A 21270-nucleotide genomic window follows, 5' to 3' on the forward strand; every position below is an offset into this window, starting at 1 on the left:
TAGGACACCTATCTAACTCCCCCTCCTGTGTTTTTATTCATGTTTTCCATGTTGTCTCCCACAGATCCGGAAGGGGCAGAAGCAATTGAACATGAGAAGAGAAAAAGATAAACCAGATGATGCTACATGTTTAACTGTACCTTCCATTTGTGAAGAAGGGCATGGATTGCACCGTTTATGACCTCTGCCACTGGAAATTTTCAATCTTGCTGTTCACAATATCAGTTTGGTGCTCTTCCTTCAATCAGTAACTCTGTCACATCAGGCCTGAACTGATGCTACTAAGGACAGCAAAGCCTTGGAGTAGAACTTTAGCTTTCCTTAGGGAGAAACCAACTGATTACCAAAGAAGAGCAGATTATGTACGAAGCTTTGTTGGGAAATGCTATTTAAATCTCCAGCAAGATATACTGACAGCAGTTGCCAAGATACAAATTAGAGGAAATGGAGGAGGGGGGAGCAGTTGGAGACATGTTGAAAAATGTGATGAAATGGAGATGAAATATAGCAAAATATATTTCCAGTGCATATTGGAAACAAAATGTTTTTTCTTGCTTGCTTTGTTTGCTTATTTTAGCCAACAGGAAGCTGATTTATTTATTTATTTATTTTATTGAAAAGTTTTATACAGGAAGCTGATTTATGAAATATTTTAGTGACCCAAAATTTGGACCAGATTTGAAACTGTTGGCCCCACACACACACACACACACACAAAAAAAAACCTGGGAAGAAAAAGAGGCCCACATTTTTATCTCTGATCGCTCCAATAACAGGCACAGAGGGACAAGATATTTTGCAGGAGTTGAAGTACAGGTAGTTCTCAACTCTTGTTTAGTGAAAGTTCGAAGCTACAACAACACTGAAAAAAGTGACTTATGACCATTTTTCACATCTATAACCCCTGCAGCATTCCTATGGTCACGTGATCAAAATTCAGGCACTTGGGCAATTGTCAGGTATTTATGACATTTGCACTGTCCTTGGGTCATGTGATAGCCATTTGTAACCTTCCCAGCCGACAAGCAAAGTCAGTGGGGTATGCCAGAGTCACTTAACGACCAGATTATTTACTTAACAACCGTGGTGATTCATTGAACAACTGTGGCAAAAAGATTGTAAAATGAAGCACAAGTGACTTAACAACCGCCTCACTTAGCAATGGAAATTTTGGGGCCAACCGTGGTCGTTAAGTCGAGGACTATCTGTATGGTCACATAAATGCCAAGATAAGGAAGCAAATGGCTCATTTTCATTCCAGGGAATGAACGTATCCATATATTGTGCTCAGCCACCATAGAATTCTGGAATTCAGGGCTCCCAGATTGTTCTAGCTTCTGCTTAAAAAGCAGGATTCACTGGCAAGCCAATGCCGCTGTCTGTAGCTGCCTTTCTTGGCCTATCTGCTCCTCAAAGGAAGTCTCAAGAGAAGATGATCCTTCCGATCCTTTCATAATTACCCATGGGTTGCAAGGACAGGGCCAGCTATCAAGGATAGTAGATATTCTGCCACCCAACTTAAGGATATGTTATCAATTCTCAAAGTTTAGACATGTGGCCAGAAAAATCTCAGATCCAAAAAAGGGCCCAAGATACATGCATACCTCTGTGGCAGTGTTTCCCAAACTTGACAATTTTAAGGCATGTGGACTTCGACTCCCAGAATTCCACAGCCATGTGGAGTCGAAGTCCACATGCCTTAAAATTGTCAAGTTTGGGAAACACTGCTCTGTGGGAACACAGCCTGCATTTTCATGGCACTGAACAACTGTCAACATTTAACACAGGAAATATTTTTCTTTCCCACATTATAGTTTTCAAATGATTTCATGCAAATAAAAAATTACATCAATGTAATTAGAATAATATTCCTTATTATTCTAGGAATAATATACCATAAGATTTTGTATCATGATTAAAATTAAAGCTTGGCTGCAAAAATATTCACTTCACAAAAACAATCTCATGGAAAAACACACTTCATTCTGTATCTAATTGTTACCTTTAATCTCAGTTCTTGTGAACTGCTAAACCTTCCATCACAGAGGGAGAGCAAAGACTTTATTTCCTAGAAGAAAAGTAAGATATGATAAATTATTTTGGAAACATTTTTATAAGATTTTATTTTTTCTTACATACATATAACAATTTTTCAACCAACATGCTGTCTGAGTTTGAAAGCGCTAATACATATTTAATTCCTAATCCTTCATTCTTTCCTCTAACCATTGATAGAATAAATCCCAAGTTTGGTAATATTCTGTTTCTTCTTTTTCTTTCAATCTCATAGTCAATCTGTCCATCTCTGTGCATTCCAGTATTTTTTTTAATTATTTCCTCTTCTGGTGGTATTCCTTCATTTTTCCAATATTGTGCAAACATTATTCTTGCAGCTGTTGTGACGTGTAAAATCAAGTATAGGCTTTGTTTGTTAATCTTTTCTGGCGTTATACCTAGTAATAAAAATTCAGGTTCTACATGTTCTCCCAATATCTTTTCTAACCAAGTATGTATCTTTTTCCAATAGTCCCCATTTTAATAAATATCCTAAAATAAATATCTAACACTGTTATTGCATTATTATAGTATTTTTTATCCTTTATAAAAATATAACTTATGGCTGACTTCTTTAAATATGACTACAGTAGAGCCAATTTGGTGTACCAATGAAAGCATCACACTAGAAACCAGGAGATCATGAGTTCTAGTCCCATCTTAGGCACAAAACCACCTAAGTGCCTTTGGGCCAGTCACTTTCTCACTGCCCTAGGAAGGTGGAAATGGGAAGCCCTTCTGAAATCTTGCAAGAAAATTGTAGGCAGTCACCAGGAGTCAAAAATTGACTCAACGACACAAAATATTAACAATCAGTGGTGAATAATCCAAAGGCTGAGTAGGTTTTCACTCTATAAGTCGTACTGGAAAACCCAGAATGCTAGTTGCTGCAATTGCTTTCTCCTCCCACCCCTTCCAGTGTAGGCACAGCCAAATATTATTTCCCAGTATTGGAAGGATAGGAATAAAGAAGACCCCTTAGGATATTTACATCTTACCCCAGGTAAGTATAAACACACAGAAGCAAAATAGCCAACTGCTTTCCTTGCTAGGAGGAGCATGACTTTTGAGAACTGAAAACAACAAACCCAACAACTTAGTTAGTAGAGGTGCCTTGGCAGGAAAAAGAAGAGAAGGCAAGGCTATATTTCAGTTTATCAAACTTGACAAGAAGTCAAATGGGGGCAGGGCTGTCCAATTGGAAAAGAAGCATTTGAGTGAATGAGAACGAAGTGCAGCAAATGGAGTTGAATGTTCTCCATGCAGTGTGAAGGGGAAAGATACAGTTGAAGCAATGGGAGAAAATGTGGGCAAGTTATTTTCCCAACAGGTAGCATTTACACTTTCTCATCCATTCCCACCTCTCAATATGGCAGTTGACCCAATCTTGCAAATTTGCATAGACAAGTACCAGCAATTTTCTTGGCAAGGTTTTTCATGGGTGGTTTACCATTGTCCCTTTCTTAAGAGCTGGGACTGGCCCGAGGTCACTCTGTTGATTCTGTGCCTAAGACAGGAGTAGAACTCCTGGTCTCCAATCTGATCTCTTTAACAACTACATCAAACTGGTTCTCAAGTGTGGATCAGCCTTAACATCAACTAGAAAAGTGAATCAGATGGGTGTCAAGGAGTGTTCATATTGAATCTTCAATAGAAATCTTCATAAAGAAACTGTGTATAAAGACTACGTCCAAGATTTTGAGGTTCCTGAAATTCTATCCAACCCCTTCTCTCCGGTTACAAAGTGCACTGCAATCAACTTCCGTATTGATATGTTACCGCGTCAGACATCCCACCTACGTAAAATCTTAAACACCAGGTTAGGGACAGAGCATGATGTTTGCTAATTGTCGAACAACTTGATAGCACATAAGAATAATATTAATAAAAACCCCACTTAATATTCTGAAGCTATGCTAAAATGCCACATGCTACACAACTGTAACTTGAACAAATCAAAATTCTCATAACAATCTCTCTTCCACCCCACTCCTTACACGCCGTTCTTCTTTGAAGTTTTTGTTTGTTTGTTTGTTTTGCAACTTGGGAAATGCTCCAACGCATAACCCTAACCCTAACCCCAACCCTAGTCTAAAACCCACTGCCTGGAGCGTCATCATGCCAGCGTAGGATGAACAAAGGCCTACAAGACTCATTTTATTCGTCTGCAAAAACTCAGAGGTTGCAGGACTTCCGATTCCCTTCTGCAGCGCCAGGATAACAAAAAAAACCAATGCACGGTTGCTATAGATCCGCCGACGCGGGCCGCGCGCGCTCAGACCCCGGAAACTTCCCAGTGGCAAAAAAAGGGGGGGCGCGCTCCGCACCTCGGACTCACCGGCAACCGGAATTCTACGTTCTGCTGCGCTAGTAGCAGCAAGTACTGCCTATAACCCGCTGTCGACAACGCCATAGCCCCGGCTCGCGCTCTAGAGCCGTACGCGCGCGCGTGGAGCAGGAGAGGCGGGGTCAAGACTGGGAAAAGGAGGAAGCCGGATCGAAGCGCCCGGCTTTGGGAGAGAAGCGCAGGATTTTTTTTTTTTTTTTAAACTGATCTGAATGATGGGGAAGGCGGTGGTTTCTATCTGAGCAAAGCCAATGACGGTGAGGATAACTACTACATCCGTATGGACCCTGCTGCCAGGGGATTACAACCATAGGGACCGTACTGCCACGCAAACGTGCTTGACGAATAAATGGTAATTGTAAATTTTTCAATAGGTTCGGCTATATAGGATGAGTAAAAGAGATAAGCACGGGTAGGGTTCTTTGCGGGTTCTGATCTGCAATATTTATTGTTAACAAGAGAGAACTGCAGCTTGCTGAAGAGCAGAACTCGGTTGTTCCCCCCCTTCCAGTTCGGTGAATTTGTAACCTTGGGATATCGGTTCACCGTAAACGAGATCAGCTTAGCGGATCTGGGCGCGTAGAAGTGCCGGCGGTCAGCACCAGAGCAGAAAGACTGCATTCACCCAAAAAATAATAATCATGTTCTTTTGAATGATAAGTAACCGGAAACAGGATCATAACACAATTAAAATGTTGAACCTTCGCTCCACCTTAAGAAGGCGGTCGGCAGTGCGATCGGAGCGCCGCCCTGTAGCATGGAATCATGGAGTGGCTCTTCTCTGATTGGTAAACTATTTTCAGACCAAGCAGGATATTTGTAGCTTGAAAGCCGCTAAGGGCCAAAACATTGCGGTGCTTCAAAGATAAGGATTTAACTCCTTTCTTGCAGAGAAATTCCGCAGCGGGATAAGTAAGTATAAAGAAACACAAACTTCATTCTGGTCTTTAATTATGTCTGCATTACCTTGCTCAAGGCCAGGCGGTGGAAATAAATATAAAGTTTAAAGTGTGTGTGTGTGTGTGTGTATGTGTGTGTGTGTGTGTGTGTGTGAAATAAATATAAAGTTTATATTTCTCTCTCTCTCTCTCTCTCTCTCTCTCTCTCTCTAATAACCCGAATAACCAAAGACAGAGAGAGAGAGAGAGAGAGAATTGAAGCAGTCTTGCTCTACATTTATCTCGAACATATATAATGCCACTTCCATACAACTGATTTTACAATTTAGAGTTTACCTGATTTATACTTATTTGGGTTAAAGCTGTGCCTGAAATTTTGAAAAAGTTATTTTTTTGAATGTATTTACTCTTTGTTTGTTTTATAATTTTAAAATTGTAAGCCACCCAGAGTCACTTGATTGAGTTGGATGGCTAGATAAATTGAATAAATAAATTGGAAAGGGTAGAGATGGAATCACAAGGTTTATGAAGCTAGACGCTGTTTTAAATCTTTAAAAAGTATTATGACATCGGTCACCACAAGAGTCCAACAGCATGTTGCCAGAATGGTGGACTTGGGTGGGAAACACCCCCCCCCCCCCAAAAAAAATCTTAGATTGGAAGGGCAAAAAACATCCTTGAAGGCAGTTGCAACCCATTTCTGTACTGCAGGCAAACATCACTAGGTGGACATATGGTGATTAAGATGTTGAACAAGGTGTAGTAAATCACAGGTTACAGTCTAACCTCAGCTACTGGATGCCTTTGTCAGTCTATCTCTCTCTGTCTTGATTGGTGAAGGAAATCAAGCAGGATTTAACTTTTTAAATATAAATTGAATTTAATATAAATTATCCAATCTAACTACTTGTATACAAGTTGGCTAGTTGTTTTTCACTCCATTAAACATAACATTTATGAAAGAAATTGGACTGTTGAGTCATTGTATACAATCTGGCACAAATTCTGTTCTTTTTAATCAAAAATTAATAGTGATTCCTTAGATTTAACAGTAGTAAAAAAGTGTTAGGGCTTCTGAAAGATTAACTTGTTTTATTTTTACAGAATATCACTTAAATTAGTTTTGGTAGTTTCTATTGTAACTATTTTTCTTGCCTTCATCTTTCAAATCCAGACCTCTCCTCTTTTTTATAAAGCTGTTTACGACATGGAAGAAAGCAAAACACCGAATACTGAAGCAGCAAGAGGTTGTCACGGCATTGTTGGAGAACTTGCAAGAAACTGGCAGAGCTGGTCCAAGGATCATGTGGCTTATCAGCAACAAAACCCATTTAGCAATGGCAACCAAGTAACCTTACGCACTGAGAGAGGGGATCCTGCTTATGGGAGACCACCTGAAGGCTCCAAAACTGAGCAGAGAGGAAAAGATGCACACACACTTATGGGCAAAGAAGTGGAAGAACTATGCTTAATTATACGTAACACTGGAAAGAGGGAACAGGATGGGCGAGTGAAAATAACATTTAAACAGCTCTTTAATAGGTATGTGACTATATCCAATAAACTAGTAGGTGTCCTCTTAAGAGCAAGGAAGCATGGCCTGGTTGACTTTGAAGGTGAAATGCTTTGGCAAGGAAAAGATGATAATGTAGTTATCACTTTGTTTGAATAATATAAGGATTATCCAGCTATTTCATGATTAATACAGAAATGTGTTAAAGCTCTTGAAACATGAAGGTGACTGACTGGCTTAGAACATAGGGAATCAATTGACATACTGGAAATAAGTTTTAAAATACTTGGTCATTATGCAACAAGAAATATGTACTTATTAAAGGAATTTAGTGAACATACTGTACATGGTTTAAAACAACTCAATACATTTCATGAGATTTGTTGTTCAAATTGCAAATGCTAATGAAAAAATTAGGATCACAGATATGAGTAAGAGGGTGAAATGCTTGAAATTAGTAATAATATTTTCCACTATATTATAAATTTCATATTTAAGAGCTGGTAACTTCGAATGTATATGCTGAGGAAAAGTCTTTGCTTTAGTAGTATACTAGTATATGGATTATAAATATGACTGACCCTGAATTGGAATTTTTTGAAGAAATCTAGTAACCCACATAATCAATATTTTGAAATTCAGGTGTATCCAAAAATATTCAAGAGGTCTATCGGTAACAATTTTATTAAAGGTTTCCTTTTTATAACACATTACGTTATATGTTTCACAGTTCTATCACATAAATTATCAGAGCAGTCTATATTTTAGCACATTAACATTTAAACATGATTAAACATGTTTATCCATCACCTTTAACAATAAATTGAATGAATCTTGTCAATAACTTTTACAAGCAGTATGTTAAAAAAAATGCATGCTACGTTTTAAATAAATAAAAAATAGGTTTTAAATCCATAAAGAACATAACATGGATTATATTTGGCATTCCCTGAATACTAGTCTACTGCATGCTAAACACACAATGTCAGTGCTTGCTTAAAATCATTTTGCTGTAACAAATCTGAGTATCTGCCTATATAATTTAAAAAGTAAAGATGTGAAAGTCCTTTCATGCCAGATTCTACGGAATCTACAATTTCTGCATCCTTGACAAACATAAATTTTAATCCAAGACCCACATTGAATATTTGATATTTTATGGTAGACCCTAAGTCCAAACTATTGCATGATTTTAAAATTTTCTATTAGTCCCTAACTATCTTAATACATGCATTAAGATACTGAAATTATTTAAAACTGTTCACATTCAAGCACATTCTCTTACTCTAGTTTAATGTACCAACTAAAGTTTTACATTGAAAGTACAAATGTAAGTCGTATTTCAGACCATGGCTTGTTGGCCACTCTGTGCCTGTAAATCATGTACACTTAGAATATAGCACCAAGACAATACTAAAAAGATCAGAAGTGTATTGTATAGGCACAAACCTTGTATTAAGACAAAAGAGTCAACATCAGATACATTTATTAAATTTCAATAAGTTTCAAGGGTTCTTTGCATTTGATCAGATAAGTACTTGTGATCTTATACGTTCTTGCATTCAGATATTTGCCTGAGAAATTTAACGTAGAGTTTGCTAATGAGTTCAAACCCTATCTAGCAGCAAATTCAGTAGTTGTTTTAAAAAGTCTAGCATTTTATCAACTACATCCAATCCTTTAATCTGTATTCAAAGATGGTAGTTTAGAGCAGGTTTCTCTCAACTTGTAGTGCTTTCAGCTTTCAGCCGTTCCATCAGCTGCTCAGCCTGTTTAAGAAGAAACACACATGGCTTATTAGCACCTTCCAGATATTATACACTGTCGTGTTGAAGAGCATAAGATTGTTCCCAAACACATTTACAAAGCAGAAGATCTATTGAGACAACCAGGAATGAACTAATTTGTATAATTAAGCAGCACCCGCTGGGCTTAATCCATATTCCTACCCAGTGAATGAAGCAACATACATATACAAGCTGGGCACTTTAGGACAGGGATCACTAACTCTTTTCAGCTTGTTTCCTCTTTTCCTTAGTCAAGGGATCTCTATGAGATTACTGAATCTTTTGGAAAATATGAAACATAAAGAGTTGGGATCTTGCAGATTTTGCCTTTAAAAATCATTTAATGTTGGTATTTTTCAAGACCCTGGTTTGGATAATGTATTCACATATATTACTTTATTAACCTTGTTAAGGGCAATCAGGTTACAGACTTAATGCAGCACCATCTTTCTTTGAAAGAACTTGGAAAACTTAACTGAAATTAGGAACTTGTTTCTAGCGTAGATGAGGTAGTATGAACTCAAATAGTATGAATAAAGAGGTTAAACCTAGAATTTAGTACTGCTATTGGAAGCATGCAATGCGGATTTCTGCTACCCTGACTATCAAAAAGATAGCTGATTACACTATTCTCTCCACTGTCTAGAGTTATTTCCTGTGTTCCTCTAGAACAGGGGTGTCAAACTCAATTTCATTGAGGGCCGCATCAGCATTGCAGTTACCCTCGGGGGGGGGGGGGGTGGATGTGGATGGAGTGGGTGTGGCCTACTGGGTGGGCATGGCCAGCTCTACATAATCCGCGTCAAAGTTGCCTGTGGGGGCCTGGGCAGGAGTGGGACAGATCTGAGGGTCTCTGGCAGAAAGGAGTGGGACCAGGGCAGAGCCCATCAAACCGGATATGTGAAGTAGGCGAGCACCATTTGCTGGCCACTTCCAGGCGATGGTGTATTTCTTCATTCCTCATAAAGGGTGACACCTCCCCAACATGCACCCAGGGGGTGGGGCCGACACGGCAGGGGTTCCTCGCTGTTTCCAGCATGGCTCAGCTTGGAAACTTCTCCCTTTTCCCTCAGCGTGGCTGGCTCAGGAATTCTGGGAGTTGAAGTCAAGGCAGAGGTCAACCCCGAGACCCCTTGAATGCGGTGTGCCGCAGGGGTCGGTCCTCCCCCCCTATTTAACATTTACATGAAGCCGCTGGGTGAGATCATCGGACAGCACGGGGTGAGGTTTCATCAGTATGCTGATGATACCTAGCTATATATCTCCTCCCCGAGCTCTCTCAGTGAAGCGGCTGATGTGATGGGCCGTTGCCTTGAAGCCGTGAGGGTCCGGATGGGGGTTAACAGACTCAGGCTCAATCCTGACAAGACCGAGTGGCTTTGGATGTTGCCTCCCAAGGATCATGTTAACTGTCCAGTGTTGACTCTAGCAGGGGAAAATATACCCCCTTCAGAGCGGGTTCGCAACTTGGGTGTCCTCCTTGATCCACAGCTGAAATTGGAACATCATTTGACGGCTGTGGCTGGGAGGACCTTTGCACAAGTTCATCTGTTGCACCAGTTGCGACCCTACCTGGACCGGGAGGCTCTCCTTACAGTCACTCATGCCCTTGTCACCTCACGTCTGGACTACTGCAACGCGCTCTACATGGGGCTACCCTTGAAAAGTATTCGGAGACTACAGTTGGTCCAGAATGCAGCCGCGCGAGTGATAGTGGGTGTTCCTCGGTACACCCACGTTACACCTATCCTCCGTGAGCTGCACTGGTTGCCTATTGGTCTCCAGGTCCAATTCAAGGTGTTGTTTATTACCTTTAAAGCTCTATATGGCTCAGGGCCAGGCTATTTGCGAGACCGCCTACTACCTCATAGTTCCCTTCGTCCGGTTAGATCCCACAGGCTGGGCCTCCTTCAGGTCCCATGGCCCAAGCAGTGCCATTTGGCGGGGCCGCGGGGGAGGGCTTTCTCTGTGATGGCACCCACATCTTGGAACCAGCTCCCCCCCGGAGATTAGGACCGCTCCCACCCTGTTGGTTTTCCGCAAGCTGCTTAAGACCTGGCTTTTCCGGCAGGCCTGGGGTTTATAAAATCTGACCCCTGGATGACTGTTATTGTATTGTTTGTTTTGTCATGTTATATTTTGTTTTTATTGTTAGCCGCCCGGAGTCCTGCGGGAGTGGGGCGGTTTATAAATTTTAGAAATAAAATAAAATAAATAAGTCCTCAAGTCATAAAAGAGCCAAGATTGCCTACCCGTGACCTAGGCCATGTCTCTCTTACATATGTTAAAAGTAGTTACCATGTTAAAGAAAAACACCTAAACACATGTAGGTTGTAGGTGGACTAAATGTAGGTAGCAACTTTATTCCTGGACAAGTTTGAATCACTGAGATTAAAAACATGCTGGTAAATACAAGCAACTATCACATAGCCATTGATAAACTAAGAGGGCTACTTGAGATGTAATTCAATGGGAAGTAATAAGTCAAATGGAATTATAATTAGCACGGCTCTACAGTAGTTGGAATGAAAGAAGAAAAAGTGCTTTCTAATGCATGTGTTGCACTCGTCAGCAACTCTTTCCTAGGATTAGGCTGCAACTGTGGGCAGTAGTCTTGTTACGTTGGGGAAAGGTACAGCTGCTTTAAAGATGGGAGCACACTTCAAAATACATCTTCCCCTTCAAAATAATGCACAAAGTACAAGAAAAGGACAAATTTACAATATTTCTAAGGAGCCTAAATCAGGAATAGCCTTGGTGTGGATTCATAAAGGATGGCAGTTCAATTCCAATGAGTGCTGTAAATGAAATATTATCTTCAAGTATCCATTAATGAATAATGTGGGGGAGGAAAACTGCATATTTATCATGAAACTGTTTGATAGCTTTTTCTAACAGCAGCAATAAAAGTCAAGTCAATTAATAGTGAAATCACTTACTGTAATAAACCAATAGGAATTGAGTCGGTATATCATCCGGGACAAGAATCCCAGCTGACTAGCTGGAGCCAAGACATGAAGGTGCAAGTGAGCTATGGAGCAAAAGGGAGGCCAGTGAAAGCCCATCCTGGAAAAACAAATGTGGCAGCAACAATTCAGACGCATAAAACAAGGCTCCAGAATCAAGGCACACCATAAAGATTTGAATCCTTGCAGCAACTTGACAGCATCACTGGGAGATTCCATGCAAGTCATTCTTGTTTTCCACATTGTTTACCTTATTCCATGCAACAAACTAGCCCTTTCCAAAAAATTTTATAGTTATAGCACTTTGCATATATTATTCATACTAATAATTGCTCAATTTCTTTTCATTTGGAATTACACAACAGAGCTAGTGTTTGCTTATGCTGACCAAAAGTCAGTGCAGATAAGATTACAACTTAGCAAGAACAATCAGGGAACTCTTGAGCATTTGGCAAGCAGAAAAGAGCATCCTTTATTTGATTTCTCTCTCAGTTTTCATACTGGATACAGAAGAGGGATCAGAACTATGTTGTTCCTCTTGAACTTCATGAGTTCTCATGGTAGATGCTTAACCATAAATCCATAAAGGAGTTGGTATCTTAGTACACGTGATTTCTGGGGAAAGATACTCAATTAGTGATCATTTTTCTTTTGAAATGTTTTCAATTAAACTCTGAAACAAGGCTTTTGAAGATATAAAACATTCGCCTTTTGTGAACTTGATTATCATGAGGCATGTCTGTACTCCCATAGTGCCAAATTCAGTGGAGTTCCAATAATAGTTCCTATAATGCAGTCATGCAGCATACAGGTAGTGGGGCTCTACAATCCTCAACTTAGGACCAGTACGTTATGGTGGATTTATCTTTGAACTACTTACGACCAGATTCAAAGTTCATTTGATCAGCAACACAATCACATTTATAACCAGAGTCACATAATTACATTTTACAATGGTTTTGCTGAAATCCAGCACCCAGTTTTTGGCAAAAATCACACCATAGCAAATAATAGATTCGCTTAATAACTGTGGCGGCCACTTTATGATCGCCATGTTCCCTTAACGACTGCCACAAAAAAAGGTCATAAAATCAGGTTGGTTACATAACTGATCTGGTTTACAACCATCACAACTTACGACTCTAATGGGCAGGCTCCATTACAACTGTAACATGATGATTACCTGTATGTTTAGCTTGCCATTTACATAATAGCATAGCAATTTATTTATTTATTTATTTTCCGGAAACGTACCTTATATCGTCCAAGTTAGTGCACTTACTCCACTGAAGGACAGCTTTTCCAACTGCCATCATTCTCTCCACTGTCAAAAAATTGGTCAGAGAAAAGGAAGAAAATTAGATTTCTGAAGTTCAGCCATTCACTGCTACAGACATATTGCTAACTCCTGTTTAACGGTCGCTGGAATTTATTTTTAAAGAAACCCAGTTCTGAGGACACCTAAAATAAAAGAGTTACCTTTTTAACACGTCACAAATTAATTTGCTTATATATGTTTGTACCCAAGTACACATAAATCAGCCTTCATTAAAGGATTCTTGAGACATGTAATAGTTTAAATAAAACTATTCATGCAAACATGTATGTATTATGAAAAGAAACAATATCCTGAAGCCCAATTAAGCAGAATAAAAGCAGGTTGGAGTTTGGAAAAAAGTGTATTTTTAATAAGGCATTTGAAAAAGTGCAGGGGCAACTTTAATTTATCCTTGGGGTAAGGGTAGAAAGCATGGTTAAATGTGGGTACCAAGAAAAAAAGACCCCATACTTTTAAAAACATATATGCACCCAGATATTATTCAACACAACATAATTTATTAACATGTACAAGCCCAGCCTGACTCTAGAGAGGAAATGGACATAGGGTAACTCACAACATACTCCACTTATGCCAACCAGACTTCTTAGCCCATCTACTTTGTGTGTATTTTACAATATTCATTTAATTAAAATATTGAGTAAAAAGATAGCATTCTGCAAAGGACTTGCCTTAGCTGTATATTTATTTTCTCAAGATGTTTTGGGGCCTCACAATAATACTACTGAAATTGAGAAATAATTTTAGAATATCTAGAGAAATCATTTTAGCTCCTAATAAATGAATAATTTGGGATTTCCATTCCCCTCAGGGCAGCAATTCTATGAGTGAAGCTACCATATGCTCCCATCTGTTCAAACACGTCTCCAGCTCCAAAAGGGTTCTCCCCAATCCCTAAAAATTAAATGCTAAACCTATCAGGCCCCAAGAACCAAAAAAGACACAAGGAGTTATTTCTGAGCAATTCCTTTATTGTTCCTCACCTACAGACACAAACCTTACCAAACTAAGCAACTATTTGCATCACCATAGATGTACTCTGGGAATCACTAGAGAAGAGCTGTTTTAACTCTCTGTCTCCTGACCAAATTTTCCATGCTTTGCTGCCTCTTTACCCTCTAGAATGCAGCCCCATTCTCCTGGAAATCCAGGCTACATTCCCCCACATAACCCTACCAAAATGGGGGTGGGTTAGTCTTGGTTAACAAATACAATGGGATAATTGTTATTTGGTAACATATTTAGCTCTGAGTTGTCCTGATACTGATATCTAATTTTGCCTTGGCTCACCCATATATGTGGAGAACTGTAAACCAATAATAAGAGTTTTAGACAGATTATATACTGATTATATACTGTTGAATTAAGAGAGGTGATTCTCCACTTACATAATGGTATATGCTCACTCTTAAGAGTCTTGCAATTTCCAGTGTGGTTCTTTGGTAACACTAAATAATGATGAGGCGCTCCTGGTCTGATATCTCGGAAGCATACCAAATCTTCATACTAAGGGAATATTTGAAAAAAGAATGTGTTAATGAAATTGCCTTACTGACAAGCTGCAAGCCATGAAAAAAACAGCTTCATTGGAAGCTACTGGAAATATCATTCTTCCCAAGAAAATGCAAATGTTGATCCAATACATACAGTACTTTGTCTTATTTCCCATTTGCAATATTCATGAGGAATTTTTCCTTAAATTGATTCTCAGGCAGACTGACAGCTAGGGTTTTAGCATAACCCTAGCACCCCCATTTGGATACAACTATTTTATAGATTAAAGTATATCAATAGCATAGCAACAACTGACAACATCTAAAAGCTAATTGTAGAAGAGAATATTTGTAGCCAGGGGTGTCAAACTCACAACGTCACGTGACACGACGTATCATGACTTTTCCATTACCGGCAATGGGGTGAGTGCAGTTTCGGCATGACGCATCTGGCCCGTGTGCTGGCAGTTTGACACCCCTGATTTAAATGAATTATCCAACTAGGTAATAGCATCATTGCAAGTGATTGTGGGGTTTGCTACCTGTTTATATGCAGTAGCTTGTCTTACAAGTTTGGGTGAGGATGTAATTTCCTCCTTCTAAGGAGGAACTTAATGATGCTACCTACTTAAGTAGTAAGTCTTCTGCAAATGATCAAGCTCAGGGAGCACCAAAGACCCCATAAAGGCTTACATTTTGAACTGCATCATGACATATTTCAATAGCACCCCCAAGTCAGGCTTAATTATTAATATTCATTCACCCTAGATCAGCAGACAGGCAAAAAAAGGCACAAGTCAAAATCAGTGACAGATGGTTGCATTAAGAAATGTAAGGGAATGAGGACAACACTTTCCTAAGTTGCAAGTCAGCTGATGTCAAAAAATAGGAAGAGATGACAAGACAGTCAGAGGTAGAAATTTGCTAACACAAATGAATCATGTTTTCACTCCTAAATTTCACCTTTTTGAGGATATTAACTACCATATGCCAGATATTGTGTGAAACTGTAATATAAATAAACCCTAGCATTATTCAATGCTCTTAATCTCTATGTGTATGTGTATACACACACACATGTACATATACATATGTACTGTAGTCATGAAATATAAAATCCACCAAAATTTACTCCCAGAGAGTCAGTTTGTTGTAGTGGTGAACGCATCAGGCTGGAAACAGGGCAGTCATGAGTTCTAGTTTCTGCTTTAGGCACAAAGTCAGCTGGGAGACCTTGAGCCAGTCACTCTCTCTCAGCCCTGTGAAGCAGGCAATGGCAAATCACCTCCAATACTCTCTGCCTAAAAAAGTATTTATTTCCAGAGCAAGGACAGAAGGTGCTATGTTTTCTATGACTACTCCTGCGATTGCTGCACTATCTAACAAGAGAGCAGGCAGGCAGGCAGGCAGGCAGCAGAACAGAACATTGAAAGATCTCAAATGGATCAGGCCACATACTTATCTGGTTCATTTTGTATCCCACAGTAACCATTAAGATGCATTTGGGAAGCTTCCAAATGGATGGGCTGGAAGGGAGCAACTTAGTATTTAAGGCATGGTGCCTATGAATCAGGAAAATAGCGAATAGGCCTCCATGCAGTAGCCACCGATACTATCCGATCCTCCCTAGTCTCTTTTAAAACGATCCAGCCCATGCCTACAACTGCGAATTCCAGCTCAACCATGCTCCATTTCCCATCACAGTATCCAGCCCAAAAGGCGATGAGCGGCTCAGCCACTGTCTTATCTCCGGCAAAGAGAAGAGTTTTCCACCGGTGGGCTATTGAAAAAGAGGGATTTTCCCGCGGTTCCCTAATGAGGGAGGGCTATCACTCTCCCTTGCCTTGCCTCGGCTTCTGTTGCAAAGCAAACCCCTCCTGGGTGGGGTTTTGCCTTCCAAGGAGAGCCGGCGGCATTCAGCGCCCCTCCTTAGCGCAAGGTGACCTTACGGCATCTATCAGTCAAAAGGGAGCCGATGCCCAAAGCCTCTCCTGTCAACTCCCAGGACAGATCCGGATTGAGACCTGCGCCAGGTTCAAGCCGGGCACAGGGGGTTTTGTGGCACCTCCTCGGAAGGTTGCCGGTTCTCCTCACCTCGCAAGGCAGCAGCTCAGTGCCCGTCTCCTCCCCGTGGGTGATTCGGCAGAAAATGCACTTGCTGTCGTAGCCGCCGTCCTCTTCTCCCGGCCTGCCGGCACCGGCTATTGGCGTGGCAGCGGGAGACGGGCCCGAACTTCCTCCTTGCTCCCCGGCCATCTAGGCTTGTATTTTGAGCAGGCCACCCGCTCGGTCAGCGACCCGGGAAGAGGGAGGGCTAAGCAAAGCCCGCGACCGCCACCTGCCTCCGCCCTTTGTCATCGCGCTAAGCTCGCCAGCCTATGGAGAGAAGGCAAAGAGGCGGCCCCTCGAGGCGGCCCTTGATTGGATCTGCAAAGCAGACAGGGATCAAAACCCACGCTTTGCTTAACTAGAGAAAAGGCTTGGGAGGCCGGTTTGCCTTCGACAGAACTGCTCAGAACCAGGCTCTCCCCCTCCCGATCTCATTCCTTCCAAGTCCATTGGAGTTGGGAGAGGAAGGATTTCATTTCCATTTCCCAGGTAGGCGGAAACAATTCACAATGCATCTGTACCCAACTTCCTGACCCTGATTTATATTTGGCTTTTGCTCTGCCAAAGTATGCGTTGTCAGCTGTGAGGCCTTCTGCCGCAGGGGTCCCCAATATCCGGCTGCAGCATGCTAGCAATCGGTCCGCCCAAACAAGCAAATCCCCATCCGCGAGATGCAGACAGCACACAAAACCACGCATTCTCCGGTCTGCGGAAAAACCTCTCTCCATGGAACCGGTCCCTGGTGTCCAAAAGGTTGGGGACCTCTGTTCTCTAGAGAGGTGTGTGCCTTTCCAAATCATGTCCGATCAATTTAATGTACCACAGGTGGTCTCCAGTCAAGGTGTAGAAAGATGTCAGCAACGATCAAGAGAACTGGGAGGCATCTGAGTTAAATTTCAAGTGTTGCAAAAGATCTGAATATTTATGCCAATGTGATATTTCAGTGTTTTCTTTTTAATAAATTTTCACTTTGTTGTTATGGAGTACTGAGTATAGATTAATGTGGAAAAAATGAATTTCAATAACTGTAGATTCAGACTGTAGCATAACAAAATTGACAAAAGTGAAAGTGGCCTGAATACTTTCTTTGAATGCACTTTACTTCTATATTGATAAAGATTCTAGATACATGTAGATCCCGGTGACTTTGGCATGACAGAAGTGGCCTTATCTTGGGAAATGCATTTTCTTAGCTTATTTATCAGCCAGTCAGCATCCTCAAATTAATCAGACTAGAATTTAATAAACCAGCTAGGATATCAAGGAGAGTGAAGGAAAGAGAGAGCTATAGTTTGTAAAATCCTAAATTGCACATAGGTGTACCTGCAGATCCACCAAATCTAATTTTGATGTAATTCATATGCTATGGAAACACATATAGACCCTCTATTGACAAGACCACCTTATTATCCATTTCCAAGGTGAAATTGAAGTCACATTCGCCTGCACACAGACCGACAATCTCACATAGGAGGGCCACACCAGTTCTGCCAGAGATAAGCCATACAAGTAACAGACAGCCTCACAATAGCCTGGTCATAAATGCTGGAGCATAAAGGTTCTCATGGATCCCCAGAAATTCATCACTGCACCGCTGATGAACAGTCAATAAATTATGAACAGAAACTGTTCCACCCCCAGCTCTCACTCTTCTTGCAACTTACGTCTACAAAACACACCCTCAATCCATGTCTTGGAAGAAACAAGTCAGAATGTGGGATTTTGTAGAGATGCTTAAATATATAGAGAGGAGGAAAAAAAGTTCAAGATAAAATACACAGAAATGCTTAATTCCTTTATTTGAAAATGTTGCGGTAGCACTGCATTACATATATTCAATATCCACAGTTTTTGAAGGATCATAGAATTTTGGTAGTACAACACTGTTTGGAATATATAACACATTTCTGACAACTATAATGGATAAATTGCAGGTAATAAGACTGGGATAGTTTGGGTATTAAAAATCTTTTGCTTGAAATGTGCAAATGCTCCATCTTTTAGTAAAACCATCTTTCGGTCAAGTGTTTCAATGTGTTAGGTAATAGCAGCTCATTGTTACAGTTGTGATCTGTCAGTAGCCTGAATGGTCAGAATACCTATTGGAAAGAAATGCAAAAAGCTACTGTCCCAGGTCTTAGCATATATCGTAAGGCTGAAAATCAAGGCTATTACTTCTGTGCTGGAATTAAGTTTGTACAGTACACGTGATAGATGCAATTTACTTTGCTTTTTATTTACATGCTGCAGCAAGCTTTAGTTACCAGTGTATTTTCCATTGCAACTGTGTACTCTAAAACAGATGTCTGTTTGCCCAATGTGGTTATGCACACAAAGTTTTGTAAACACCACTGTATCAGATAGTAACTTATATGATAAACTTAAGATTCAACTGCTAAATTCTCTTTAATTTCTGCAAATAAAGTACAATTAATTTCCGCAATCTAACCCGTCCATATAAAGTGAAAGAATGAAAAAAAAACACAATTTCATCAACCTTATACTGATTCTAATTTATTTAGGTCTATTCCTGATTATTCCCATGTGAGCTGAAAATAATGTTGTAAATAGAACATTGCTGAAAAGCATCAAGCTTTAATAACAAGCTCACAGCCTAGATGGATTTTGCACAGATGCTTAGTGAAAGTACTAAAGTATCACAGACAAAGAGTAGGATCAACACTTGCACAGAAGTACACTTTTAAAAAAATCCCTACTCACATGTCAACTTTGAGTTTTTTTAAAAGAAATGTCAAGGACCCCAAATCTTCTGATACAAACTTTAGGAATAGAGTTTACAATAGAGAGAAGCAAAAAACAGAAAAACATTTTGAATTAATTGTAGCCCAATTCTTACCAAATGAATGAATATTCTCAGCTAAACGTTTGGTTATCTGTAAATGTGGTCCAAATAGCTTTTTTTAATGGGAAAGAAATATAATTATTTTGCTTTAAAAACAAAAATTAACACCTGGTTGAAAATATTCAGGTAACCCAATTTTTTATTTCAAAATTTAAGTAAGGGTTACATGGTGCTAATTGTTTTTCTAGCAAAGGTTTTAAGTAATTTGCAAGGAATTACTTAAAAGGCCACTTTCTGTTTCAAACTACATGACTTCATTATCCAAAGATATTTCTATCTTGACAACCAATTGAAAACAAGATATATCTCTCTCCCTCCCTCCCTCCCTCCCTCCCTCAACATATCCTCCAATTGAAAGAACAAAAGGCACTAGCTATATACCTGTTTGAAATAATCCAGAATGTGTTCTGTCAAAAAACAAGATCCCAAAACTAACTGCAACCAATGACTAAGATGTTTTTACAAAATTAAAAAAACAAAATATAAAAACGCTTAAGGAATCAATTTTTTCCCTCACCACTGTTTAAGACGGGTGTCAAACTCGCCACGTCACGTGACGTGTCACAACATATTGTGACTTTTACTCCATTGCCAGAGCTGGGGTGGGCGCAGTTTCAGCATGATGCATCTAGCCCATGGGCCAGCAGTTTGACACTCCAGATTTAAGATATTATTTCAAATGATCAATCTTTCTAGGAAATTCTGACTTTTGAAATATTAAAAGGAAAATGGGTCTAGTAATATACTTTACAACCAATAAATATAGTTAAAAATATCTTTTAAGTGCTGTATACACAATTACTACTTTGTCAAGTAAACTACCACTTTAGACCGTAGAATTTGGTAATGCAACTATTCCCTCTTTTTGGTTTTCACTTTCACTGAATAAAAATACGCAGAGAATATACTATACAACTCTATGTTTTTCCACAGTATTCTTTCACAATTACAAAAAATGATACTATTTTAAACAAGCTCATATATATATACACATCACAACTGTCTTCCATAAACATCTTGCATTCATATTGCAGAAATGGTGACAGGACAAGAATAAGTTATTGACTAAGTTGCCTTTTTTAATATAAATCAATCTCTCCCATTTTGCCTCAGAATCTTGTATAACCATTGAACTAGCCTGTCTTCCAGGGCTATTCTATAGCAAAGCAATTACATTCTACTTTTTGATGTCCACTGAGTGGTCAGGAAAGCAAAGTCCATTTGTTTAAGGCAAAAAGATCATTCAAAAGTCCATATTTCCAGATCCTGTACAACAAAGTCTTCTTTTTTGGAGAGAATATCATTGTTGAATGTGTTGCAAGAGTTACTCCGACCATGATACAAATCAGCATCTAACCATAATCCAAATTTGCCACTGTAAAGAAAAGAACATTAACTAGAAAGTTTCATTTGTTCGGTTATAGGCAAAATTCAGGAAGATTTTTTGTTTTGCATTTCAGTGTTCCATTTTTGTTAATAAGAAGACCTAAAAAGCACTAAACTTCTTCAAGTAGAATAAGCACAACTTAATACATTTGGATGGATTCTGCTGTTAATTTTTAACCAGAAACAGGTTTTCTTTGATAGCAACCATTATTTTAAAAAAGGAAGAATATCTAAATTTTAAAATATTGTTCTGTATATAAACATACGGAACCATACAATAAGCCACATAAGACTTCTAATGTCAATAGAATGAGGCAAGCATATCTGATTGTTTTATTCAAATGTCTGGACTACTTAATCAAAAGAACAGTATCTTTATCCATTGTGTATTTATGTGTCAATGAAAAGTAGGAAGTACAGCTAATCCTTGTTTAACAATCATATATTTAGCAACTCTTTGAAGTTAAGGCAGGATTGAATGAATGGAGCTCGCCCATTCCCCAAAGTTACAAG

General features: G+C 39.5%; 4 protein-coding genes and 1 long non-coding RNA gene across 14 annotated transcripts in view; 2 read left to right on the plus strand and 3 right to left on the minus strand.

The window, feature by feature from the left end:
* The window catches only part of TRMT11 (tRNA methyltransferase 11 homolog), a 43094-nt gene extending 38495 nt beyond the window's left edge, over nt 1-4599 (minus strand). For 4 of the 5 annotated variants that reach the window (XM_039325211.1, XM_039325217.1, XM_039325201.1 and 1 more), the window contains exons 1-2: nt 4394-4599; nt 2003-2068 (exon numbers count right to left, since the gene is read on the minus strand). In XM_039325211.1, coding sequence (XP_039181145.1) covers nt 2003-2068; nt 4394-4468 — 141 coding nt within the window. In that variant the 5' untranslated portion in view covers nt 4469-4599. Of the gene's footprint in view, nt 1-2002; nt 2069-4382 lie in introns of all 5 variants that reach the window. The other variant, XM_039325225.1, reaches the window with a different exon arrangement.
* Nucleotides 4600-4601: 2 nt separating this feature from the next.
* Nucleotides 4602-7524, plus strand: LOC120299919 (actin-binding Rho-activating protein-like). 2 transcript variants are annotated; one of them, XM_039325252.1, is made up of 2 exons: nt 4602-4754; nt 6476-7524. In XM_039325252.1, the coding sequence occupies exons 1-2, from the start codon at nt 4752-4754 to the stop codon at nt 6971-6973; spliced, it is 501 nt and encodes a 166-aa protein (XP_039181186.1). In that variant the 5' UTR covers nt 4602-4751; the 3' UTR covers nt 6974-7524. The 2 variants fall into 2 exon arrangements, 1 of the variants encoding a protein (XP_039181186.1); XR_005554501.1 differs by lacking the exon at nt 4602-4754 and adding an exon at nt 4804-5314.
* A 759-nt stretch (nt 7525-8283) lies between these two features.
* On the minus strand, nt 8284-16765 carry HINT3 (histidine triad nucleotide binding protein 3). The gene is made up of 5 exons (XM_039325237.1): nt 16494-16765; nt 14295-14412; nt 12822-12891; nt 11541-11667; nt 8284-8583 (listed from the first exon to the last, which is right to left on the minus strand). Exons 1-5 carry the CDS (start codon nt 16653-16655, stop codon nt 8536-8538), a joined length of 525 nt encoding a protein of 174 aa, XP_039181171.1. The 5' UTR covers nt 16656-16765; the 3' UTR covers nt 8284-8535.
* A 106-nt stretch (nt 16766-16871) lies between these two features.
* On the plus strand, nt 16872-19847 carry LOC120299925. Its single transcript, XR_005554503.1, has 2 exons — nt 16872-16997; nt 17930-19847. It is a non-coding gene; the product is annotated as an uncharacterized LOC120299925 (long non-coding RNA).
* NCOA7 (nuclear receptor coactivator 7) overlaps nt 18291-21270 on the minus strand; it is a 65939-nt gene continuing 62959 nt past the window's right edge. For 3 of the 5 annotated variants that reach the window (XM_039325171.1, XM_039325177.1, XM_039325162.1), the window contains one exon: nt 20611-20746. In XM_039325171.1, the coding sequence (XP_039181105.1) occupies nt 20611-20746 (136 nt within the window). Of the gene's footprint in view, nt 20747-21270 lie in introns of all 5 variants that reach the window. The other 2 variants (XM_039325157.1, XM_039325181.1) reach the window with 1 other exon arrangement.

The sequence above is a fragment of the Crotalus tigris genome, unplaced genomic scaffold, assembly GCF_016545835.1.
Source record: "Crotalus tigris isolate CLP2741 ecotype Arizona unplaced genomic scaffold, ASM1654583v1 scf7180000017611.44802233496:7321179, whole genome shotgun sequence".
Taxonomy (NCBI): domain Eukaryota; kingdom Metazoa; phylum Chordata; class Lepidosauria; order Squamata; family Viperidae; genus Crotalus; species Crotalus tigris.

What these genes read in the sequence shown, in the direction of transcription:
- HINT3 (XM_039325237.1), bottom strand. Translation starts at nt 16,655, where the DNA reads ATGGCCGGGGAGCAAGGAGGAAGTTCGGGCCCGTCTCCCGCTGCCACG. An exon ending in ACTAACTTGGACGATATAAG is followed by an intron (nt 11,668 to 12,821) that starts GTACGTTTCCGG and finishes TTGTTTTTCCAG; the next exon opens with GATGGGCTTTCACTGGCCTC. An exon ending in ATTCCTATTGGTTTATTACA is followed by an intron (nt 8,584 to 11,540) that starts GTAAGTGATTTC and finishes CTTCTTAAACAG; the next exon opens with GCTGAGCAGCTGATGGAACG.